Genomic DNA, 27,669 nt, shown 5'->3' with positions numbered 1-27,669 from the left:
ACACAGTACAACCTCACTTTATCATATCTAATACTTTAACTCATTTCTAAAGTAATCAAAAATTGGGAGCTGTTTTAAACATGGTAGTTTGATTCTTTAAGACTATAATTGCAGACAGGAAATTTTAACCTCTCTCCTAATGGTTTACAGAGGTGGATGAATGTTTGTAACTTAATTTTTCTTAGTGTAGTTCATTTTCAAAGTGACGTCAACACTGTTGATTATATAGTTTGAGAAAAAATAATAAATGCCAAAAACTGCTGACATGACTGTTTTCCCGCTGAATATACCAAATGCTGCTGGTTACTACAGATTGACTGTACCCTTTACTGTGTATGTTGCTGCAATGTAGATACGAGACTGGAGCTGCAGCACCTTTCGCAATCACGTACACGCTAAAAGGCGACTGAATTCAGGTAAAAGAAGCTCTATCATTAACTTGACAGTCACTGAAGAGGTAGAACCCACTGATGTAATAAAGTTGGAAGTAATTCCCATTAGTAATAGAACATCTTGTCCTTTTCCATACACGTAAAGAGGCGGGTACCAGATATTTGCTTTCAAGTGATGCCATTTGTTTACTGACAAACCCATTCTCACAAATATTCAAACAGAGGCACATAGTGCATTGAGAGATGATGAATGGACTTTACCACCTTACCATTAGAAATGCTTAATGGCTTTCTTGCTATTCTATGTTAGAGGTGCCACTGAATCCGGAGGAAGAGAAATGAAGCTTTGTTTGTCAGAGAAGTGGGGAATGCAATTTTACAAATATGTGATGTCTCGCAACTGCTTCAGTTAATTTGGCATTGACACTGTTGAAAAGACTAAAAAGTGACAGGTCTGCTCTTAGGGTCAGATTTAAGAGAGGGATTCATAGCAAATTGGGAAACCATATTCATTCCTGGTTTATACATTTGTTGCAATGAACAATTGTTTGTATCTTGGACTGATTTGTGTAATATCTTTAAATTAAGTGCAATATTATTTTCCTGTTACTTAATATCATTTGAATGAGTTACTCGTACTTGGTGCCAGGTTTATTTCGCAGAGGACTGGTTGCACATGACCATTAGTTGGCTGGCCAATATATCCTTTACGTGGGCCACTCTTTTGTAATTAATGAGGATTCGTCTGCCGTGGGTGATTTTTTTAGCCTCTCTCACTTCTCATGTGCTCAGGTGTCCACGCAACTGTTGTGGTTCTCCGTGTTACGTGGCTGTTATACTGACACTTGTGAGAGACTTTTTTCCTGGCTTGTTGATTTCTGTTCTGTATCTTATCGGTGTTACTTTGATTTTGTGTCCTGGCCATCACTTGTGATTCATGGACAACCTTAAGAGTGTTGCAGATGTACTCTGCATCATTGTGGCCTTTCCAAACATGGAGCAGTGACAGTGCATTAACATATTGTCAAAGAACCTGGGAGTGGTTGTCTGCTCAGTTATTTGACTAATGCGTAATTGGCCGATCACCAGTTTTCTATAGTTAATTACCACTGTGTAAAAGGAGAGATTTTCATCTCCCTGCCATTTAGCCATAACATTTGGTGCTCACAAGGACCATTATTCTGGAACTGAAATAAGTAACAATGTTAGTACTTTATCAAGTAAAGATTTCAGACTGTAAGATGTGCAAGAATCAAATTTTTTTCACTTGATAGTTTTCAAAAGCCCAGATAAGCATTTCATATAGGCTGGAATGCAGGCACCAGCATTTGGCGAGCAATACAGACATAACAAAAGCTGCCTCCGCATGGAATGCTTCGAGCATGCCTGCGATAATAAAAGGCTCAAAGACAGAATCACACACAGCAATGTTGGGGTAATATGGTGGTTGTGCTAGCACTGCGATGTACTTTGTCATCAAACACTGCTTAACAGACAAGGCAGTATGAGATGGTGCATTATTGTGATGCAGGCTCAAGTTGTTAGCAATGTGCGAGCAGACTTTTTTGTAACTGTTTACAGAATTTCTTTGTAGTAACGCTAATTTACTGACTGTCCTGGAGGTAACTACTCTTCATGCACAATACCCATGGAGTTGAACATGCAAACATAAATTTCATCTGACTTTGACATGCACACTATTTTTTGTCTTAGCGATCCCCTCAAACACCATTACGAGCTTTGATGTTTTGTCTCGGGATCATTCTGGCAAAACCAACTTTCATCACCAATGACAACTCTGTTCAGTAATTCTGGTTTCCATTCCACCTATTCCAACAGATCAGCATCCACACGCCTCCGTTGATCTTTTTGTTGCTTTGCAAAATTTATGGGAACCATTTTGGCACAAAGTTTTCCTATTCTCAGATTTTCAGTCGACATCAGATGAACAGTTTTCTGATTAATGTTCAGTTGGTTTGTAATCAGTCTCATTTAATTTTTGATCAGCTGACATACGTTCATTCACTTTGGCTGTGTTGTCATTTTTTCATGCTACTGATGGTCGTCCTCTGCAGTGTTTATCTTTGATGCTGGTTTTGTGTTCAGGAAACGCTTGTGCCCTTGACGAAACCCCGTTTTCACACTTGCGCCCTTGACAAAACCCCGTTTTCACGCTTGCGCCCTTGACAAAACCCCGTTTTCGAAACCCTGCTGAAGCTTCCTGCATGGTACTTTCTCACCCAGTTTCATGTAGAAAGAGATGGCATACCATTGTGCTATATTTTTGAGATTCCACTGAAGTGATGAGGTGCAGACATAAGAATTCACTCTTCCATCACTCCTGATTGAAACATGTTTGATGCATGCCACTTGTGGTGGTGAAAAACCAAAGTTACACACCATTAATCAGCCACACCGAGAAAACCAAAGAGATTACATGTTGTTTATATTTTCCAATTCGTCAGTGTTACTCTCCACCGCACAGCCATCTAGTTAAATTAAATATTTTCAAATTGATTAGATGATTCCTGAAAAATCTTCAACTGATATTTCTAAGCAATTCTGACATAATTGTCTTTGAATTAAATGCTTACACGTGCACAGAAATACATAAGAAACTGTAGCTTACCTTTAGTGCAAGCAAAGTGGTCCAAATGGCTCTGAGTACTATGGGACTTAAACAGCTATAGTCATCAGTCCCCTAGGACTTAGAACTACTTAAACCTAACTAACCTAAGGACATCACATAACACCCATGGTGCAAGCAACTGAACACATTTTAGTATGTATGTTTACGAATGGCTCACTGCATGTTACTCTTCTTGCTGTGACCATTGTACTGTGCAAGTTTGGGTAAGGGGGTGGGAGACAGGCTGTGAGCAGGCTATGTGAACAGTTACAAGAAGGAACGGTGAAGCAGGCTGCCAGCACACCAGTGGTGGGCGAAAAGCAACTAACGGGTGGTGGCCTATGCAACCCTGCTGCGGTTCAAACATGTCCAGCATAACCACAGAAACAAGCATCTCTTTTCTTTGATGTGCTTTGTGACCATAACACTTCCGTTGATTTCTGGCAAAGTTCCCAACTGGTACAAATATATTTTCTGGGTCGTCATTGTAAAAATAAAGTATGATAAATTTTAAAAAACTAGAAATAACGTGGAAAGTGATTGTCTTATGACCTGCGGGCTAGTTTTGAATGAGGGGACATTTTTATTTATGTTAACATATTTTGATGAAAATCAGGGGATGGAGGGGCACTTATATTCGTGGAACCATAGATGTGATGTGCCTTAGGCGCAGAGGTTTGAAGAACTGCCTACGTATGGTGTGGTCATGGTGAACACCACTGGCCTTCCAAATATTTGTACAATTCAGTGTTACATTATTGTCGACAAGGACTCCATTTTTGACAGTTTGAAGCACTTATATGTCACTATTGCATTTCTTGATTTAGCAAATGGCTTATTTGTGAAGCAGTGCAAACTCAAAATTCATGTTTAAGGTGATGTTGCTGGACTTACAATTAGAGAAGTAGATTTTATCAATGCAGCGGTCTGGTGGGAAAACACTACTAATACTAACATTCTGCGACAGGACAGAAAACAGTGCTGAGGTAAAATGATCACCACACCACGCTACAGAACCCAGAACAGAGATTTACCTGGTATTAAAGAAGACTACCTGCAGAAAAGACATCAGGGTGCACGTGATCAGTGACCTGGCCACAGTCTAGTTATAGATGTTACTATATTCCAAGTTCCACAACATATTTGTGTGCTAATACATATGGTATATATGCATTTTTATCATACAAATAATGACCTACACAAATGACAAACTTTGTATGAATATTGCACAAATACTGCATATTTCTTGTCACTCAGTCTCAAGAGTGCCAGCTATCTACAAAACAGGTACTGACATTCAGCAAGCTGTAAACAGTGATGCCCCGCCACTGTCAGAAGCAAATTTGAAGCAGCTGAGAACACGTCTTTGACAGGAGAGTCAGTACAATCATGCAGAATCATCAGCGACAACAGAATCGGCAATATTGCTCCAAGCTCAAGCACAATTTTTAGCACACACTAATGCATCTAAGCCAGCAACAAATCAGCACAATAGATGCAAGACAAGTTGCACAGTGACAGACTCTGAGCCAGCCACTACCTTCCTCGAGGGGAAGGCTGGTCTGCCACAACCACAATGTTTATGTGGTTAAGGGATGCAATTGCATCATATGGGTTTCAAAGCACTGCCACTCTATACTGCATGCTCAGTCCTAGGGTCCAGCCACATCAAGAGCCATTTCACTGTAACAAGTATAACATCAGATTTAAAAAACTGTAGTCATATGATGCTACAATTAGACTGCCAGAATGAGTAATGGGTTCATGAAGCCTGCGGAGGAGGACACATACGTGCACTTGGAAGAACAGATTGTATGGCACATGGGCGCTGAAAATTTGGACAAAATTTCGAATCTTGCCAGTCTATAGGTATTTATCACTTGTAGCAGGTCACAATGAATCTATGAAGAATTTAACATCACAGCTATGTGAGCTCATGCACCAGGATGTGGCTAACTGTGTACAAATGGAGATGCCCAAACCATAGTTTGTAAGAAAAGGGAATGTATCAGATCTCATGGATTGAGCAGTGCATGATTCTCACCCATACCAGTCTGGGAGGAGTGTTACCACGATAGATACTTTGGAGGCAGGCACACAGAAGTGTCGTGGGGCTCAAGTTATGGGTCATAACTGAACCAACATCACTCATGTCGTCTCCCCGATGTTCAAGAGCACTTTTACCTTGATTACTTTCTTACGCTCCCTTTCTCAGACTATGCAGTTGCCATTCCTTGCACTATGTGATTTCATCTCTGGGTGCAGAGTGTTGAAAGCTGTAAGAGCGCTCACATCTACAGTAACTTGCTACGGAAAGACGTCATTGTCTTTTTTAGCAAACACTTCCACATTTGTTTGTTCTCACATTTAACATTTACAATGTTACTTGACAAATCTATTATTTCTCAGAACAACATATCTGAAGTGAAAATCAAAATAGAACATAAGAGACATTTATCCTCAGCTTCTTTCAACTGCTTCTGCTGGTATTTACATTTTCACAGAGCCAAGCAACAACACACAAGTACAAACGCCACCTCGGAAACAGGTAGACTCTAGATGGTATTTTGCCTTGCCAATGTCCTAAGCTCATGCTTCTTGCATCATCTCTACACAATCCATAATTAAGCATGTGCAGAGGAGATTCCCTATGCGCTAACTGCTTAGATTTTAGGTGACATAGGCTTAGGCACGGTGTGTATTCTCATGTGCACTCATGACGCAAAGGCCACTCACTAATTTCAGCCACAAGGGCAGAGCACAACACACATACTAAACTCAGCCTTCTCACAATTACAGCATCTACGACCTGATGAACTCCAGACTGCCAAAATGGAATTTGATGTAAGCGTTCAGGAAGGCACAGCATTCCCATCTGGAAGTACAAGTACTGCACTTTGAGCCAGCTGAACACTGGGTGGAATCCACTTTTTGCCCATTCTGTTGGTGAGGTCCCCTTAAGCATATGAATAGATCACAAGGCTGTTCTGTACGTGCATTCTGCAGCAGTGTTTTAACGGGGGATGGGAACTAGGACTTTCCCTCCAAAAAGCTGACAGAAAATCCATGCTCATGGCCACTATTTCATATAAAGCTCCAGGCTGCCACAAAATATTTCAGTTGTGTGACTGAAGGTGTCTTCAACTGACATTTGTATTTCTTCAGTCCTTTTAACGACTATCTGTCAGCCCAACTGGAACAAATGAATTTGATTGCCAAATTTAAGACTCACATTTGGCAAATCAGTGGTGCAAAAATGTCATTGCTGTCAACACTGTCCAGAGCTAGTGACTGAACTGTAGCATACACCACCACCAGGTGGCAATAGATGTAGCCTTCACTGTGATGAAATCACAGGTCAGTTACAGTCAGTTCTGGTGGTAGCATGCCGTAGGACTGCCTGGACACAGGATGTAGTGCTTTGAGAATTTCAGCGAAAATTCTAGAACCACTTGGCCTTCCACCGTCTCGAACAGAAGATATTTTGGATGTCAATGGGAGATAGGAACCCTATCTACTGCGCGTCACCTGTGTGTGTGTGCAGGTCCGAAGTTTATTGTGAAGACGGTAGGCACAGCGGTCGAACGGCACCGAAAAGTACTTGTCGGTCGGTCCATGGAAGTCTTAATGAAAGCACAAGGCAGGAACCAAGGAACTTCTGTGTTATTCTGTGCTGTTTTGTAACTGTGGCTGTTAGTGACAAGAGAACAATTAAGAGGAAAAACTTGTAACTAATTTGCTAGAGGCAATACATGTTCATGATTTCTGTGGCTGTTAAACCAACTTTATTGTAAATGTATCTAATTTGTGTAATGTGACGTGACACAGGCGACTTACAAGAAGTCGAATATTTATGTGAGAAATGCTAATGTTGTTCTTTAAGGAAGTTGAAATATATAGGCAGTGAACTACAAGTATTCTTTGAGTACCTACTTATTTCATGAGGGGGGGGGGGGGGGGGAGGAGAGAGAGATAGAGAGGGGGAGAGGGGATATATATATATATATATATATATATATATATATATATATATATATATATATATATATATATATATATTTTCCTTTCTTTAATTAGCATCATTCTTTGGAGAAGTTTTTAGAGATTGACGTAGCTGGCTATCCAGAGAAGATCAGTTGTGCATACCCCAAGCAACTCCACTCATGTAAAAGAAGTGGGAAGGTTGCAATCCAACTTCACACATTCTTGTCGTCAAAAATATTAGGAGTGTGTCAGCCTGCCAGAAGTGCAAAATGTCATGCCATTTACTGCTCAGGAAGTTACCCCCCCCCATTTTGCTTATCTGCATGTGAATCATCGGCCAGCTATCTGCTTCTCACAACTTCTGCTACTGCCAAACAGTGATCAACAGGTTTAGCAGTTGGCCAAAAGTTTCACTACAACAAGATAGACAGCAGAGAGCGCAGTCTTTACCTCGGATCGGATAGCATGCCTTGACAGCCAGCAACATGTAATATCTGGCAAAGGTCACCAATGGGAGGCAGAGGTGTTCTGTTCCATTGCACAATTGTATGGTGTTCACCTCAGCTGAGTGAGACCATATAATCCAGCTTCAACTGATTTATAATTTCTTCACAGTTGGCTTACTGTAGTTTTTAATCTGACAAATAGTTTGATGCCGATATCCACACTAGTCGTTCCTGTACCAGACTCCCATCTCTCTGTAACTACTGTCAACGATAGCTATTTGAACCTGTTTAAAGTATTTGAGCAGTAGTGTGGCAGCTCAGTGCCCCACTCTTCCACACCAATGACTGGAACCATCAGGTCAGGGATTTACCCAGTACTATGGGAGACTATGTGCAGTAAGAAGACCAATCTGCATCTATGCAGTGATCTTACTAGACAGTATTTGTAAGTACTATAGTGTAGAAAGTTACAAATAAATGTTTGTGTACCTGTATTCCACAGGTAGGTGTGATGTTGTCAAACAATAACGCAGGGGCTAGCTTATCTGGCTGCCTCATCTATGGCCTATGGTGCTCACTTTGCAAATGGTGTGGAACTGACAAGTTGTAATATCTTCAGTCCCTTGTTCACTGGCAAACAGGAACTGATGTATACAATGCTCGAACTTTGATCTGTCTGCTACTCCAAAAATACACAATAGCTGTACTTTTCATCCATTTTTTATCAATGCAGGTTTAGTGTTTGAACAAACTGCTCAATACATATATACAACAACAACTGATTTGAGTGTCAGATGGGGCCTCTACCATGTCCACATTTTAGTTTAACATGTGAATGCACACACAAACACATCCATTAAAGACTTACCAATTTTACACTAATTTAGAGTTTTACAATGATCATTATTCCAAGAGACTTATAACTACACAATCCAAACACATGATTATTTTACACACACACACACCACTCAGTCACCAATCACAGTCTGTAAAGAAACATTTAAATACACAATGCAGAAACCTTGCCGTGGAGCAACTGAAATGCTTTTTTGACATTTTATCGATCAAAATATCAGTATCATATATCATAAATAAAAATTAAATGTGTTACTAAACGGATTGATTACTGCTTACCATATACTGAAGAAGTTGAGTCACGTAAGCTTTCAGTCAAATGGCTTTTTTCCGAAGTAGAAAACACACGCAAACACACATATAGCAGCAGCAGCAGCCTCTGGCCACAGACGCCAGATTGCAAGCAGCCGCAAATCTTGGCGGGGGGCGTAAGGAGGAGGCTGTGGTGGGGAGGGGAAAGGATAGCAAGGTAGGGTTGAGTGGCAGTGAAGTGCTTCCTGTAAGAGCATGCAAGGACAGGGTAGGGTAGGGTAGGGTAGGGTAGGGTAGGGTAGGGTAGGGTAGGGTAGGGTAGGGTAGGGTAGGGTAACTAGGCACAATAGGGAGGTTAGACATAAAAAGGATGAGAGTAGAGGAGTAGAGTAGACTGGTGGGTATGTCGATGGAACTGAAGGTGGTATAGTGGTGGAGTGAAAGCACGGAAGGGGACAGGTGGGGGAAGTAAAGGGACTAAATAAGGTCGGGGCCAAGGGGAGTTACAGGGACATAGGATATATTGCACGGAAAGTTCCCACCTGTGCAATTCAGAAAAGATGGTGTTTATATGAAGAATCCAGGTGGGACAGGCTGTGATGCAGTCACTGAAGTGAAGAATGTTGTGTTGTGCAGCACACTCAGCATCTGGGGGGTCCAGCTGTTTCTTGGTCACAGTTTGTCAGTAGCCACTCATGTGGACAGACAACTTGTTGGTTATCAAGCTCATATAGAACACAGCACAGTGGCTGCAGTGTACTTTGTAGATCCCATGCCTGCTTTCACAGGTAAACCTGCTTTTGATGGGACAGATAATGCTTGTGGCCAGGCTGGAATAGGTGGTGGCGGAAGGATATATCTGACAGGTCTTGCATCTAGGTCTATTACAGGGATATGAGCAATGAGGCATGGGGCTGGGAACAGAGGTGAAGATGGACAGGGATATTGTGTCATTTTGGTAGGTGGCAAGATACCATTGTGGGAGGTGGGAAGGGTAGTGGACAGGATATTCCTCATTTCAGTGCATTACAGGAGGTAGTTGAATCCCTGGCAGAGGCGGTAATTGTCACAAGGGTAATGCTCCTGTGTGGCCGGACAGTGGTTCTGAGAGAGGCAGTGGATAACTATAAATAAAGTACAGGAAATCTGTTTCTGCATGAAGCTGGGGAGGTAATTTCAGTCTGTGAAGACTTCTGTGAGACCGTTGGTATATTTGGAGAGCTACAGATGCAACAGTCACAGGTGCTTATGCTATGCAAATGGGACTCTTCTCAGTATAGAATGGGTGTCAGCTGTCTAAGTGGTGGTATTGCTTGTGGTTGTTGGATTTGATGTGGATGGAGGTGTTATTGTAGCATCATTGAGAAGGTGACCACCATCACAGACAGCAGCTTGTTGGGTCAAGGAAGACTGGGCGAAGTGAATGGGAGGGGGGGAGGAGGTGTTGAGGTTTTGGAGTAATGTATATAGGGCGTCCTCACCCTTGAAAAAGATCCTGAAGATGTCCTCAATGAATCTGACACATGAGGGATTTGGGATTCTAGATGACTAGATTCCTCTACATGGCCCACAAATAGGTTGGTGCATGCGAGTGCTCATTGCCATACCCAGGATTTGTTTGTAGCTGATGCCTTCAAAGGTGAAGTAATTGTGGATGAGTATATAGTTGGTCATGGTGACCAGGAAGGAGGATGTAGGTTTGGAATCAGTCATTGGAAAAGGTAGTGTTGGAAAAGGTAGTGTCGATAGTGGCAGGGCAAATGGCATGAGGGATGTTAGAGTAAAGGGAGGTGGCACCAACAGTGAAAAGCAGAGTGCCGTATGGTACATGAACAGGAACTACAGGGAGTTGGTAGAGGAATGATTGGTGTTCTTTATAGTGGGTTTCAGGTAAGAGGCTGAAGGTGTTGGTCTATGGGAGCAGAGATTCTCTCAGTGGGGGCACAGTAACTTGCCACAATGAGCCAGAGAGCCTACTGGACTTCTCGAATGAAGTCACTGTGGCAAGGTTTGTAGGTTGTTGAATCTTACAGTTGGCACAGTCCTTCTGTCAGGTAATCCCTGCAGTTCAAAACCACAGTGGTGGAGCCTAATGTCAACATGCAGGATTATAAGACCAGGATCAATTTTCAGGTGGTGGATTGCAGTTCTTTCTCCTAATGTGAAGTCAGCATACATGTTGAGGGATTTGGGGAATGATGATAAGGCAATGTTTGAGGTTAAGAAATTCTGGAACGTTAAGGTGGTGATTTCGGTGCAGTGAGGGAGGATCATGGTGGGTGAAGGAGTGAACTGAGTCAAGCAGTGTTCAACATTGGTCTTTGCTTGAGTCAGATTGGTAAATTTGGTGGCAGAAAAGTGTTTCAATGTAGGGACCAGGAGAAGGAGAGAGGGAAGTCCAGCCTGACTAAATTTTGGAATGGGGCAAAATGTAATGCCTTTGGAAAGGACTTATACTTTCATGGGACTAATACTTTTGGAGGAAAATTTCTCGGCTGTATTTTGGATTAAAGCTACTGGGTTCTGTATGGTGGTGGAAGAGTTTCTGAAGATGTGGTAAATACACTAGGTATCTAAAGCAGGATTCGTCTGCTATGAGGGTGTATTGGAGCAATTTGGAGCATGTTCTTGTAGTGGTGAATAGCCCTAGTCCAAGGAGGTAGTAGGAGATGAACAGCTTGGAGTATGTTTTTCAAGTGACTTCAAGCATGCTGCTGTAGTTCCTGCAGGGCAAGAGCAATGTGAGATATGGGCTACAGGAATTTGGAATTGCAGAGCAGAAGAATATGTTGAGTAAGAATTTATCCTTTCATTACATTGTTATTCCACACATGACTTTCCGCTGTTTGTAAATTACATGTGTTTATCAACAGCACTTTAAAAAAAAAAACGTATCTCAAAGAAACACTGTACCATGAAGAGTAAGTATCTCTGAATCTAGGGCACAGCTTCATGAAATACTGTACATTCTCTGATTTATAAACACCAAACCCTTTTCATCAAAGTGGAAACACATTATAAGAGTACTGCATGAACACCGATATCCAATTTATGTGGAAGCAGAATGACGGAGCATTAAACATACCTGAACAAAGGCTGAAAATGCTTGGGCAGCTGATGTAAAACAGTAGCTTTCCAATGCTTTGCCACCATCAGCCAATTCAAATATGAGAAAGAGTTGGCTGTCATCAAAGATAGTTGGTGAATCATTTTCAGACACTAGCAGAGAGGAAAACGGTAGTATGAAAATTTACAGCAAACTTAATACATAATATATAAAAGAACAAAACAGCACTATATCATCCTTAATCTAGATTTAGAGTGACAACTTTTATATACTCTTACCCACTATAAAGTAATAAAATTATGGTTTCCAAAACTGTTGATGATAAAGCTGTTAATATTCAGTTGATTACATTAACAAATAATTGAGCCTGGAAATACTGCCAATATGGCATCCTGTAACACGTCATCCCGTAACACATGGCTGACTCAAATTTCAAAGGCTTAGAACTCTTAATTACTGGTGTATGTTACATCTTTTAGGGGTTACTGCTTCACAAACGACTGCCCCATCAATACTTGAGGAAAGAAAACAATTTTTTTGTATGATAAGCATTTTTCTTTCAAAAATAACTGTTTTACACATTTCAGCATTATATTCTTAGATGTCAATACCTGTCTGTAACAGCAGTATTCTAAAGAAATAAAATCCATTTTCTAGACTGACAAATGTGAAAGTGATACTCCTTTAGTTTTCCTGTAGCGTGAGTTAGTTTTGGGTGTAACAAAACATTCAAAATTCCGAACATACAATTACTTCCCCATCTGCCGGTATCTAGAGGACAATATACATTAATAATGATAATTTTATGAGTTTTTGTGTAACAGTTAATCTCATCAATAATGCAGTGTACATGCACAGACACACTTAGTACGCTATCATAGAATCAGAAAAAAACACTAATTATAGGGATCATTCGCAGAAACAAGGCCTATGTAACATAAAATTAAATAAAAAGTGAGACTGGCAGCAACAAGTGGTTTGATATAACAGGTGTAACAGACTGACACCAACAAACTTTGTGGGGTTTTAGACCAGCCTTTTACTGCTACTATACCTACCTGAGGCAACAAGGCAAGCACAGACACAGGTTAGCAAGGAAGGGGAAACATCTGACCTGTGAGCAATCTTGCAGCCAGGCTGTAAGTGTAAACAACCATACACCACTGGCCATGCACAAAATTTGTACAACAGAGCCGACTGGTAGGTGGCTTTCACAAAATGGGAGTAATTCCATGACAATTCAATGCAGCACTCAACACAACTCATTCAGATTTATTTCAAATTTGGTGCATTCAATGATTCACATCGAAATTGAAAACTTATTTATTAGAGGTGTATGTGTATGACAACTAAAGGAAGTTACAGGTCTGCAAAGATCAGAAATTAAATGAAATTTACATGTGCCTGTTTGAACATAAATGAGTATAATTCTGATTCTAGTCCAGATATAGAAGTGAAACTCTTAAACACTGAAAAGGTAATGAGTACATTGCTATGCAGTATGACAGGTCACTATATACACATTCAGTGTAATTGATCGACCTCACAGCACTCCAATTTCTTTGTTGGGGAGGGAGGAGCGGATTATTGCTCCAGTGTGCTATTATAGACACAGGAAACATCAAGACGGTGTACCAAAGACAACATTACAAAAAGCCACTACCATTCTGACAAATTGCTGAACATTTCTTGCTGTGAACAGCCTATCAGAGAAACTTATTTCAACCATTTTAGCAGCCCTTTGTAAAAACAGATTTATTTCAACTAATTTAGTAGCACTTTGCAAAAATAGATTTCAAGCCAAAATTATATAGTTGCAATCTGAAGGTCATGCAGGAATTCACAAGGATTTGAGAAATGTTCAGGAGTAGATGGTAAACAAGTATCCTATTACAAGACAAAATAGAAAGCAAACATCACAAAATTCATCAACCTATGGAGGTGTTGCCTCAGCTTTGCTAGGTAATTCCAGACTTGTGTTAAGTCAAGATGATATAGCATTACATTTGATAGTGCATTCTTTCAAATACTAGCCTTCATTGATTAGTTGAATCTTTCTTCCCAAAAGAAGCTTCAACATGAAAGAAGTATCAAACACATAAATTGAAAGAGATTGTCTCAGTGTTAGAAGCATTTTTGTGTGGCACAACGTGTAAAAAAAAGAGTGCAGAAAGATGGAGAAAAAGGAATATAGGCCAGCTAAAAAATGAGCTTCACCATACAGAATTCGTGTGTGACGAACCTATAAAAGAACTTTGTTTCAGATTACGTGGTACAACAGGGTGTGTCTGTGGACAAGGAAAAAAAATTCCCGGATTTCCCAGTTAAAAATACACTCTCCTCCGGGTGACAGTATATTTCCCCCTATAACTCCTTTGAATGGTTATGGTTTTGTACACGGGCGTACAATTTCCCGGCACTTTGGAAAACGAAACTCAGAGAAAGAGACACGTTTTGGAAATATCTTTAATGTGCAGCAATAGGCACGCTGCGTATTTTCGCATTACAAAAGTATACATTGGAATTCCACCAAACACCGCATGATGCTTTGCGAACCATTGAAATCTAGATTTCGATGCGCTTTTGTAAGCCGTTCTTAACTCATGTCACGTCATCTCGCCAGCCCAGAACAGTGGATATTCAAAGCATAGGACATGTGATGTAGTCAGCCAACAGCAACATCAGTGTTAAGTAGCACGAACACACAAACAGGGGAAGTTAATAGTTTAAATTAATATACATAGTGTTGCTACAAGAAAAGCAAAGCTTTCACATATAATATTGGTCTCAAGCTGCAAGAGAAGCTAAGCTTTCGCATATAATGTCGATCTTTTTTGCGTGTTACACTAAGAGATATCATACAAATGTCTGATCTTCAGGGCTCGAAATTCTTCTAAATGGCTCGTCATCAGACAGCTGATTTTTAAATGAGAGTCAAATGCTTTGCAATTTAATAAATTCACGGTCCATTCTTGCACGTAGCGCAACTTACGTGAAACGATATTTACTTTTTAAGTAACACTTTTCAAATCACCATTCGCAATATTTTCCCACGACCTGTTAGAAATAGGTTCGTTTCAGCAGTTGCCAGAGAGCGCAGATAACAGGCGTCACCGCACTTCGATAGATATCATGACGTAGGAAGCCTGTATGTACGTACGTGTAAAAGATCAATAAAAGAGGATACTGCAAGAGCATCGGAATTTTGTGAACCATATTAAAATGTGCACATTTTAAGTGCATACTTAAAGGGCACATTAATATGTCCAGATTCCCAATGAAGTACCATAGACCCCGACCTGATATTAAGCTTTTAAGTGTGGTTTTCAGGATGTAAATTTTCTTGGAGCACCAGTACTGTATTATATCATGTTTGGTTCTTTATTATGGCATAATGCCATACATGCTAGAAAATGAAAACGTGCACTTGAAATGCAGCGAACAGTTGAAACTAGCCAGTACTGTGGAATTAAACATTTCGTTTCGAATACATTGACTGCCTCTGCGGAAAATATTAGCAAAAGTCAAATTTCTGTAGCAAACAGACAAAAATAACTTCATTGTTCCGCAAGGCGATTAATGCTTGACTGTCAGAAAGGTGGAGGCAAAATAAAATCTGAAACTAATGACATTTTTCAGCGTTTAGTAATTATGTGAATGTGTTTTAATTCACTTGATAGCTCCCGGCCACAGATATTCGTTTTGTTTTCATTTGACGTGAGAGTAAACGAAGGGGAAACAGCAAAATCACTGAAAGTAAACACGGGTCACGTGGAGACTACCCACTATAGCTCAGATTGCTCTGCGCATCAGCCCCGGATCTACGACATTTGCAAACCGGGTCAATACTAAAAAAACTATATTCAGGATGGTATAAATTGAAATGTCCTGTGATGCATCTCCTGCTCCCAGTCAGCCGGTTTGACAGCCTGCCTCTCTGTGTAAAAAAAACACACTATAGCGGATGCGATTATTTGTAATCGAGAGAACAAGAACTCTTCAGAAAATCTGAACTCTTTATTGCCTATTAGTTAATAACTTGCTGTTTTGTGTGACATAAAATTAAATATAGGATATATAAAACCAGTACTGACAAGAGATAAGCAAGAAATTACATATTTCTTCAAACCTTAGCTCCTAGCATTTTTTTCTCTCTAATCTTACATGGCGTGCTTTCCTTTCTGTGAAAGAATCTTTTACCTCATCAAAATTTGTCAAATGTTCTGCTACATGAAAAATCGAAATGTCGTTATCTAATGCTGAAAAAACTGTTAATACAAATAATACCAAAGACTGGTGTGGTTTCTCGATCTGATTATGTCTATTTTGTCACTGCTAGATAAAACAAAATCGTCCTTTCTAATACGGCAGCAATTTTGTAACACACCAAATAAACGAGACTTTTGGCACAAATGGTCATTTTTATAACACGACAGAATATAATCCAGTAAGTATCAATATCAAATGCCTATTAGGCCTACTACAAGCAAAAAGCTTTATGTTAGGAAATAGTTTCACATTTCATTCATATGCACCAGCTTCTCTAGCATAAGATCGAAAACTAGTATTACGAAATTTTTATATAAATTTGGAATCGTCTTATTCTTCCACAATGTGTGTGATGTCCCCATTTCTTCACTGTCCTCATTCTAACAACCATTCCTATCATCACCAATTCTGTAGCTATTGCTGCCACTGTCAAATTTGTTCGCCGATTATCTTCACTAACCCTGCCAGAAACACAAGTTTAGTTATCCCGCGATTATTTTTCGGTTAGGCGTTATTACATGTTCGAACAACGCATTTTCCGCGTTACTTCCAGAATAGAACTTACGCGGCTGCTAGCCTGGGGGTTGTACTACTGGTAGTTACTAGTGTAGCAATCTGGCCAAAAATTTTTTGTCAAAATTTCGTTTCTTGAATACACCAAGAAGATGATACTTAATATTTCTCACCTGTTATTCCAGTCAGTCATTTACTTCCATTCTGGTAGTCTGACTCTATGGATTTCGCTAGTAATTATAACAACGCTGATCATTCGCAAACCCAATCAACCACATAGCCAGACAGTGATTAGCATTCATCCGTTCGGTTTGGTTTTACTCCCTCAGCTCGTATAGCCCCATTCCCTTATGTCTGTGGAAAGTTTATTTCCAGATGCGACGAGGATTCTCCTAACACTATGCATGCATTCAAAAGTCAGCTTATAATTCATTCAGAAATCAACTTAAAATGTGTTGAAAAATGTTCAAAAACCAACAGGGAAGCATTTCAAAATCGTATGAATAATTGATAAGCAAACATGCGCTGGATGGTAGGCGCTTTGTGAAACAAGTTTTTCCCCCCCTCAAGAATATGAATTTGGCGCCATCTTTTCCCGGTAGTATCTAGCTGCTTGCTGCGACTGTTTGCACAGCCAACAGCCACATTCCTGTTTCCAGAAGCGGGAGAGTCTACTACTCAAACGTGACTACTGCGCATGCGCATGAGCCCGCTCGTTAACTGCTAAAACAAATCTAATGTAAACAGTTGCGACTTCACACTCATTGGAGGAAATTTCTTGTTATGAAGCACTACATAGTCTTCCTAAAGCCTTTGACACATTTTCAATTGGCAGAAGCTTGCATGAGCACTTGTGTCGTCGTCGTATATAGCGCATTTCCTTTGCAATTTAAGTTATTTTCATTTTTTCTTTTGTTCATGTTTTATTGTTTAAGTATTATTCTGCAGTGGCGGGATACAGTAAAATCCTTTGTTAGTGTGTCAGTTCTTACTAGTCAAAATTACAATACTTTAACTCAAAACTAAAACAATGAAAAATTCCCGGAATTCTAAAAATATCCTGGGTTTTTTCCCGGTTTTCTCCCTGATGAAAAAAATCCCGGGTTTTCCCCGGATCTCCGAGGTCGTAGACACCCTGTACAATAGGAAACAGTAGGAGAACATGATGTATTACCATCACCAAATCCAAAGCCAGGTGAGACAGTACGAAAACAATGTTCCATATGTATGTGATTTTAACTATGATCATAATGTCAGCCGTGTTGTACAATGTGCCCCCTTTCCCAGAATGTAATATTTATTATTTAAATTTTACAAACAGTTGGCCTATTTTGTCCATTATCTTTCAGCTGATGTGACAGCAATCAACCTGTTCACGTCAGAATAGGCTGAAGGCTGCAATGTCTTGGGCTTTTACCATAGGATTGAGAACTGCAGGGTCCCCCTAAATGTGTCAAGGTGTGCACTGCACATCAGGAGCCACTACTCAGGTAGCTGACAGTGTGTGGGTTGTACACCGAGGTTTCTTAGATTTGCCGACTCCCCAATCAATGCTAACAATGATAGCTGTAGGGAACCGAGAAGTATGAAATGTCTCCCACAGGTTAGAGTGTTAAAATCCTAGTGGGTTAACTGCTCAAGCATTCACAACAAAGTGCCAGAGCTCAAAGTGCTCCTGAAAAATAGTGAAGCTCACTTAATACTAGCCACAGAAAGCTGGTTAAAACCTCTAATTGATAGCGATGAGATTTAGACAAGAATCTCAGATACAAGAGAGAAATTGAAGCTGCTTGTGAGACTGCTTGGGCAAGACTCAGTAGGAGTGGGCCTAAAATGGCAACTGGATCTTCCTACCTTCCACCAGACTTGTCTCCTGATGTAACTGAAAACTTTAACACATCAGTTTGTTTGTTAAGTTCCCCAGTCATAATGTAATCATCAATTGAGACTTCAAAAGCAACCACTGGGAAAATTACAGTATTGTTAGTAGTGGGTGTGGGAAGACATCCTGCAAAACACGACTAATACCTTCTCCGAAAACTATCTAGAATATATATTCAAAACGCTACTCATGATAGATATATACTGAATCTAATGACAACAAATAGACCTGACCTCTTCCAGGATGTCCATATCAAAGCTAGTATCCATGAGCATGACTTAGTTGTGGCAACAATGGTTACTGAAGTACAAACAACAACTAAAAAAAGTAGAAAGATACATGTGGTGTTCAGTAAACTACATTAAAAAAAATCATCATACTTCTATGACTAACTTCCAACTTTCAACACAAGACAGGAGCATGTAGAGAACTATGGTACTCGATAAGTATGTATCCAATAGAACAGTTCATAATGGGAGAGACCCTCTATGGCAGGCTGTTCCAGCTCATGGGCTCCGTTGTGAGCAGCGGAGCGCTCCCTGCTCCAGGGAGCCGTGTCGCTCGCTGTGACCATTCAAGTGGGCCAGCGCACTGGCACGTGGCATGACTGGCTGAGGCAGGCAGCAAGGCAAGTGTTTTGATGTGCCAGCTGCGTCTTACATGATCGACAACCTCACACTCTTAGCTTCTAAGACGTGGTGACATGCTACACCAGGAAATACGATGTTCAGGAAGTAAATAAGAAACAACTGTTTTACAAGAAATTGCATACTAAATTTATTGGGCCTCTGTAGCTTGACATTTTCTTTTCATTACAAGATCGGAAATATCAGGCGTCAAAGTGTTCTCAGAGTTAATGCTGAGGATGGCCTTAATTGTTGCATCCTGAAGAAATGATCGTTCCTTACTTTTTCCTCTTTTCATTGCTAAGAAAAGTTGCTCACAACAATACGTAGATCTGAACATGCACATGATCTGAGCGGCATTCTTGTGAACCTTTGGAAATGTATTTTGCTGTAATGAACGATACCATCGAGACAAATCTAACGTGTTGTAGTACCTCTCTTTCAACAAAGTTGAATTTTGCAAATAAATAATCTCCAATTGAAGTGACGATGACGAGTCATCGAGGGAAATTGAAAAATGAGTGCTGAACACTAAGTTCCATTTCCAAACTAGTGGAGTCTCGGAAACGTGTTTCAAACGATGTGATGAGCTGCTTTAACTTTACTTGGTAATCGCCGAAAGTAATATCTTCAGGTAGTTTTAAAGAAGCAAGTCGATTCAAGAACATTAAATGTCCATTACTCATATGCCCCTCAAATAAACATAACTTTTCCATGAACACTTCGATCTGGTCGTGCAAGTCAACGATTAACTGCCCTTCGTCCTGAAATGACAGATTTAAATTATTCAGATTCATAGTTATGACAGCTAGGAACGCCAGGTCTGATATGAAATGGATATCTTTCAGACAGCGCATTTCTTCCCCTTTCATTTCGAGAAAAAGGGATATTTCCTCATGAATGACAAAGAACACATCAAGAACTTTCCCCTGACTCAGCCAACAAACTGTACTGTGGTAAGGTACATCCCTATACTCCGCCTACATATCTTTCAGGAAACCTTTGAATTGGCGATGATTCATACCGTGACGCTGCACAAAATTCACACTCTTCACATCTTTCATAACGACACCTAGTTCTACTGTTTCAGCACGCAATGCCTCTTGGTGAATAAAACAAAGAAGAGCCCAAATGTCTTTCCTGATTTCGTCCCTGAGTTTATTTTTCAAATGAGAAGCAAAACCTTGGTGACGCCCGATCATTTGTGGTGCACTGTCTGTTGCTACAGAATGGAGCTTATCCCACGGCAAATTCATATTGTCCGCTGATTCACAAGCAGCTCAAAAAAGGTCACGTCCTGTTGCGGTGTAATCGAGTGGCACCACATCCAAGAGTTCTTCAGTTACTTGCAGCTCCATGTTGACACCACGCACAAAGACTGCAAGCTGTCCAATATGTCGGTGCTTTCGTCAAGCGCTAGCAAAAATGCAACAAAGCTCTCCGCCTTTTTCCTGAGCTGTGTCTCTCAATCCGCTGCCATGTCCAGGTTTCGACGAAACATTGTTTGCTTCGACAGGCAAACCCCTTCAATTGCCTACACCTCCCTTGGAAACAAACATTCTGCAACTGCTACCATGCACGATTTTACGGGTGGTCCCACCGAAAATGGATTGCCACTTGTCGAAATGATGTGGGCGACATATAGCGTGCTCGAATTGCAGATTCAGTTGTGTTTCCTCCGCTCTCATTCACCTGAAAATTATAAAGGCATTACAGAACACTAACTATGTCGCACGTTTTGATATCCTCCGTATTACGAACCCGCTTTTAAACTTAGGTCTCCTGGTATCTCGTTCTTACACCTGGCTACCACTTCTCTGCGTGCAACGCCTTCTACCTGATCGTAGTGCGCTGCGTGAAGACGTGTATAATGTCGTCTTATTTTGTACCTCTTCGCAGAATTAAATGATTTATGACATACAAGACACCTGGACGACCATCCCTCTCAATGAATATAAAGGTATCCTCCAATAGAGGTACAGGGCTCCCACAGCTAGTCATAGCTGTCATTGAACACGGATTATTGCCTCAGTTGCGGCTCCATGCAGCCAGGGGGCAGTGAGTTCACTTTCCCCCTCCATGCGGGCTCCGAGTTGCCGCAGTGAGCACTCCGGCTCCCTGGAGCTCTGTTGGAACAGCCTGCTGTATGGTCTACAGCCACTGGAAAGAAACTTTAAAACAACACACAAGGCTACAGATAGATTTATGGTGAATGAAACCCATTTGGCTGTCAAGAGAGCAAACATGAAGCCTTCAATGACTACCACAGACAACATTCTCAAATGACCTCTCACAAATCCCAAAGAAATTCTAGTCATATGTAAAGGCTGTTAGTCGCACCAAACTTGGTGTCCAGTCCCCAGTGAATAAGAGAGAATTTGAAATGAGACTACCAGAGTGGAAGCTGAAATGCCTAACTGTTTTCAAATGTTCCTTTACTAAGTAAAAACCAGGAGAATTTCAACAATTTAATCATTGTACCACTGAAAGGATCAGTGACATAAGTATTACTGTCAATGGTGTTGACAAACAGTTAAAATTGAACAAAGTTCCAGGGCCAATGGAAATCTTATCAGATCCTCTACTGAATTTGCGGCTGAGTTATCTCCTCCTCTAAATACAATGTATCAGACCTCTCAAACAAAAAACTGTGCTCTGTACTCTCCTCAGCAGAGGAAAGTTCACTGGACCACGGGATACCAATTCGATTCTACACACAGTACATGAAAGAACTCGCCCCCCCTTCTAACAGCCGTGTACCACAAGTCTCTAGAGGAACGGAAGGTTCAAATGATTGGAAAAGAGCACAGGTAGTCCCAGTTTTCAAAAAGGGTCGTCGAGAAGATGCGCAAACTATAGACCTATATCTCTGACAATGATATGTTCTAGAATTTTAGAACATGTTTTTTGCTCGCGTATGTCATTTCTGGAAACCCAGAATCTACTCTTTAGCAATCAACATGGATTCCGGAAACAGTGATCATGTGAGACCCAACTCACTTTATTTGTTCACGAGACCCAGAAAATATTAGATACAGGCTCCCAGGTAGATACCATTTTCCTTGACTTCCGGAAGATGTTCAAACGGGTTCCGCACTGTCGCCTGATAAAGTAAGAGCCTACGGAATATCAGACCAGCTGTGTGGCTGGATTGAAGAATTTTTAGCAAACAGAACACAGCATGTTGTTCTCAATGGAGAGACATCTACAGTCGTTAAAGTAACCTCTGGCGTGCCACAGGGAAGTGTTATGGGACCATTGCTTTTCACAATATATATAAATGACCCAGTAGATAGTGTCAGAAGTTCTATGCGGCTTTTCGTGGATGATGCTGTAGTATACAGAGAAGTTGCAGCATTAGAAAATTGCAGCAAAATGCAGGAAGATCTGCAGCAGATAGGCACTTGGTGCAGGGAGTGGCAACTGACCCTTAACATAGACAAATGTAATGTATTGTGAATACATAGAAAGAAGGATCCTTTATTGTATGATTATATGATAGTGGAACAAATACTGGTAGCAGTTACTTCTGTAAAATATCTGGGAGTATGCGTACGGAACGACGAAGTGGAATGATCATATAAAATTAATTGTTGGTAAGGCAGGTGCCAGGTTGAGAATCATTGGGAGAGTCCTTAGAAAATTTAGTACATCAACAAAGGAGGTGGCTTACAAAATACTCGTTCGACCTATACTTGAGTATTGCTCATCAGTGTGGGATCTGTACCAGGTCGGGTTGACAGAGGAGATAGAGAAGATCCAAAGAAGAGCAGCGCATTTCATCACAGGGTTATTTGGCAAGCGTGATAGCGTTACACAGATGTTTAGCAAACTCAAGTCGCAGACTCTTCAAGAAATGCGCTCTGCATCGTAGTGTAGCTTGCTGTCCAGGTTTCCGTGTGCATCCATTCCACAAGTTACACGTTTGGACAGGTGTCGACAAAACATTCGAGTGTGGTTGAAATAATAATGGATACTGATAGTAGCGCACCAGGTTCGGGATGTATGGTTAGACTGTGAGAACCTCTCAGCCTGCTTTGATCTTGGAAGGAAGCACCACTATCAAAGGAGAGGAAGAGAGTGTGTGTTGGCAATACAGAGGTAGTTACCTTTTTCATTACCCAATGGACATCCTGATCAGAAAGGTATGTATGGATTTTGGCCCCGTGCAGACTATCGAGCAGCCTAGCGTAAACACCACCACAGGAAGAATTCCCTGTTTGATGGTCCTCCACATGAACAGTATAGTTGTGGAGAAGTGAAGTGGCAAGCAGTTGTGCTTGAGAACCAGAAGTAGTCTCGAAAAGCAAAGTGTCATTCTGTAAACAAGAGAACGATTTCACAGGTCCAGCTGCTGCATCAACACCTTTCTGAATAATGAATGGATTTACCATTGTGAAGGACTGACTGTCTTCAGTACATGAAACCATGAGGAACCATGGTGCCACTAGGAGGGTCTTTGAATTGTTTATGTTGAGTAGACACTGATTCTGAAGACGACTGGCTCACTGTGAGAAAATCCCCATGATTGCCAACGTCTCTGATGGCATGCTCCCTCAAACTGGGGTCTCCCTTCACAAGGGGGTGTACCCGCCTCAGGTAACTGTTCACACGTCAGGTCACCCCTCCCTTGCACCTAACAGAGGAATCAATTGGCAATTTGGGAAGATAGCAGATCAGGCAATCACCCCTTTCTGGGGTTATGCGTGAACTCTGTCGACCCAGGGCTGGGAATTACATGTTACCCAGTCACCTGTTATGCGTCAGATGCATGGGGCTGCCTTCAGCAGTGCTAGGAAGGAAGAAGAAGAAAAAGAGGAGCCTCAAACACTGAAATGGAGGAAGGATAGGAGAAGGTAAATGAAGAAAGGAAAATGGGATTAAAAACAGTGGTGAAACTTTTCTTACTTCAGCTACGAACAGCTCAAAACATTCCCAGAAACACCCCAGTTATGTCCCCCAAGGGAGGGGGCAAAAAGAACAGCAAGAGGACAGACAGCGCATAAAGGAAAATATGCTGCAAAGGCTGGGGCCCCATGATAGATTTCTCCCCTGTGTGAGCGAAGTACTAACATCAACATATTTTGTAATGAACTGTTTTTAAATTGAGAAAGCAAGGCCAATGGTTAGTGTGTTCAATTAAGACCACTGTTATTTTATTTCAATAAAATGAAACATTTGCATTTCGTTGGAAGTGCAAGACAGATTGAAAATACCTTCAATGATTTCAGAAATAACCTCAGAAAAAAGTAGGCCTCTTCAAAAGAGTGTATAAGAGAGAGAAGAGTTGTGTAAACCAACACTATGGGTGACCACTAAAAAAACAATGGTTCTACTATGTTCATTGTCAGTTATTAGTCACTTTGTGTATTATTTTACAGGTTTTGCATGATTTTTCTTTCGAGAAATGTACGAGTACAAAGCGTAAAAATTCTTCCGTACTTCCTAACATATAAATTATTTTAAAATGCCATCGCCTCTGGCCTGCCAAGAAGCACCACAGTCCTGGGCCCTTGGATAAACCATGAAAATTTGCCACATTATGCCACACACAGACACAGACTGCAGGCAGATCGGTGGGACTACATTCGATGGGCAGGGCTCACAAATTAGTGGGAAATGATGGACTTCAGATCACCAGGCCCTATCTGTTAGAGATACACCACAGGCAAAAAATGCAGACCATTTCTGGGGTAAGTCGAATTGTGTAACAAGCTATACATGTGTCACAGACACCTGTTTATGAAGAGAGACCAATGAGATTTTTCCAGTTTTTTCCCCCTTCAAATTTCCCTGACACATTTGAAATTCTCTGATATTCCCTGATTTCCAGAACTTGTGGCAACCGTGGTTTCAATAACACAAACACTGCTGCTACTTAACAGCACTTTTTATTTTCAACATTGGCTAGTGTTAATCCTACGTGCTGGCAGTTCTGTGGGTTCAACTGTAGGGAGCCAAGGGAACAATGTAGTCTCTCAGTTTGCTTATACTGCCAGCTCTAGAAGTAGAGGTCTGTGTGGATAAGAAAAATGCAATCCGCATCCGCAAGTTCCTTATCCACATCTATTTAAGGTTTGAATGAGTAATTAACAGTAATAGACAGTAGTACTTAGAATTATGGTATGTAATGACATAGTTATTGTTAGTGTGCCATTTCTGCGACAACTTAACTACTTTTGACTTCTTAAATCACAGGAAATGCTCTATACCTACTCTAAAGCAGACCATTCCAAACAGGAAAGCATTGGTGCTCTGGAGCACACACAGTAGCGGCTCTGATCTCTTGTGATTGGAAACGCTATTTAAAAAAATTAAATTCAATGTAATAGTATTAAATGATGACAATACGTGTATATAAACAATTATCTTTCGCTGCTCTTGTGCCAAGGCCGTGTTGGCCAAGCGGTTCTAGGCACATCAGTCCGGAACTGCGCGGCCGCTACAACCGCAGGTTAGAATCTTGCCTCGGGCATGGACGTGTGTGATGTCCTTAGGTTAGTTAGGTTTAAATGTGTCTAAGTTCTAGGGGACTGATGACCTCTGATGTTAAGCTCCATAGTGCTCAGAGCCATTTGAACAAAGCCATTCTTGTGCCAAGGCAGCTGAAAATGACGGTTTTAAACTGTTACTAGCATATTGCATCATTTACCGACAGTTATTGTGCACGTTGTCACTCTGTCACTACAAAGCGCTAACTGAAGGCAGCGGAAAATTGCAACGGGCACCTGTGTGGTAGACAGTGGGCAGGTTTGCCATGCAGAGAGCACTTCACAGGCCACACAAAAGACACTGTCGCGGAAACGGATTAGGCGCAGGTCTCTTGGGTACCACTATGTCGGTCGCTCTACCCGGGCCCTGCAGGATTCCAAGAATGTCAATATACTTAAAGTTTTCAACTAACATTGCAACATACGTACTGGGCAGATGCCATGCTCATTATCTACAGATGACCCGCGCTGGTTGCGATTTTATCCGCCAAGTAACAAATACCGCAGATATATCTGCATCCGCGCAGACCTCTATCTATAAGAACTGTTAATTGTAGCAACTGATATTGCACGCAAATACAGCCTTGACTGGTCGAGGAACGTGGATCTATGAGTTCACATTTCACAATAGGTTCCCACAGACAATACAACACTAATGTTAACGTTAATCCATGAAGTAGAAATCACAAACAACTATGCAACAGGAAGAAAATTTGGTGTCATGGAACAAAGACTAAATTAAAGGCAGGCAATAATACACATCAAGCTTTCAGGGGACCAAAGCAGGAAGGTTTCACCAATCTGAGCAGCTCCTTGTTCGGTCTGTGTAAGAGAAATCCAATGAAGACTTACCAATTATTTGAGAAATTACATGAAAGAAGAATTGGCTAGAGAAAGGCACCATAGAATTCAAAATCAGTGTGGGCTGGCATATGATAAAACCACCACCACCATATCACTGTCTCATAACCAATCTAAGGAAATAGAACAACTATCTGCTACACCCTATACCTGTTTACTCCAATCCCCAGCTAAATGTTACTGTCGAAGTGCAGGGCATTAAAATTGTTCCCGTAAGATGTTCTGGCAATGAAAAGGCCCCACCCCCAAGTATGTGCACCCTTGGGTACAGGCAGAGTGCACTATTTCCCACTACTGGTCATTTCTTTTCCTGGTCTACTTGCCAACAAAGCAAGGAAAAGAACAACTGTCTACAAACCACCATATGAGCCCCAATTTCTCTCCCCTCATGAAATGTCCATCGGCGGTAGCCGAATTATCTCCAGTCAGCCTCAAAAGCTGGGTCTGTAAATATCTGCAATAGTGCCTCACAAGAAGACCATCACCTTCCTTCCACAGAATCCCATTTGAGTTCACAAAGCTTTTCTGTAATACTTTGACACCAATTGAACCTACCAGTAACAAATTCAACAGCACACCTGCAAATTGCTTCAATGTCTTCCTTTAATCCAACATGGTGAGGATCTCCAACACTCTAGCAGTATTCAAGAATGGGTTTCACTAGCATTCTATAAGCTGTCTCCTTTATTGATGACCTACACTTCCCCAAAATCACACCACAAAATGAAGTCTAGCATTCACCTTCCACACTACCAGCCTGACTGACTCATTCCACTTCACACTGCTTAGCAACCTTAATGCCTAGATATTTATTCAATAAGACTGTGGCGAGCAGCAGATTACTAGTGCCATATGTTTAGGCTGAGACATAACTACAACAGTTTGTAATTTTGATTAATCAGAGTACGTTGAACGTACAATTCTCTCACAATCACCTAATATATATATATTAAAAACAAAGATTCCAAGACTTACCAAGCGGGAAAGTGCCGGCAGACAGGCACAATGAACAAAACGCGCGCGCGCACACCCGCACACGCGCGCACACGCGCACACGCGCACACGCGCACACGCGCACACGCGCACACGCGCACACGCGCACACGCGCACACGCGCACACGCGCACACGCGCACACGCGCACACGCGCACACGCGCACACGCGCACACGCGCACACGCGCACACGCGCACACGCGCACACGCGCACACTCGCACACTCGCACACGCGCACACGCGCACACGCGCACACGCGCACACGCGCACACACGCACACACACACACACACACACACACACACACACACACACACACACGCGCACACACGCGCACACACGCGCACACACGCGCACACACACACACACACACACACACACAGAATTACTAGCTTTCGCAACCGATGGTTG

At 41.4% G+C, this 27,669-nt stretch overlaps 1 protein-coding gene across 9 annotated transcripts in view; it reads right to left on the bottom strand.

The window, feature by feature from the left end:
- LOC126267241 (uncharacterized) overlaps positions 1-27,669 on the bottom strand; it is a 210,461-nt gene that overhangs the window by 23,218 nt on the left and 159,574 nt on the right. For all 9 annotated transcript variants that reach the window (XM_049972226.1, XM_049972225.1, XM_049972228.1 and 6 more), the window contains one exon: positions 11,644-11,777. In XM_049972226.1, coding sequence (XP_049828183.1) covers positions 11,644-11,777 — 134 coding nt within the window. The remainder of the gene's footprint in view (positions 1-11,643; positions 11,778-27,669) is intronic.

This window comes from Schistocerca gregaria, chromosome 4 (genome assembly GCF_023897955.1).
Source record: "Schistocerca gregaria isolate iqSchGreg1 chromosome 4, iqSchGreg1.2, whole genome shotgun sequence".
In the NCBI taxonomy this organism is placed as follows: Eukaryota; Metazoa; Arthropoda; class Insecta; order Orthoptera; family Acrididae; genus Schistocerca; species Schistocerca gregaria.
This window is presented reverse-complemented; position numbering and strand designations above follow the sequence as displayed.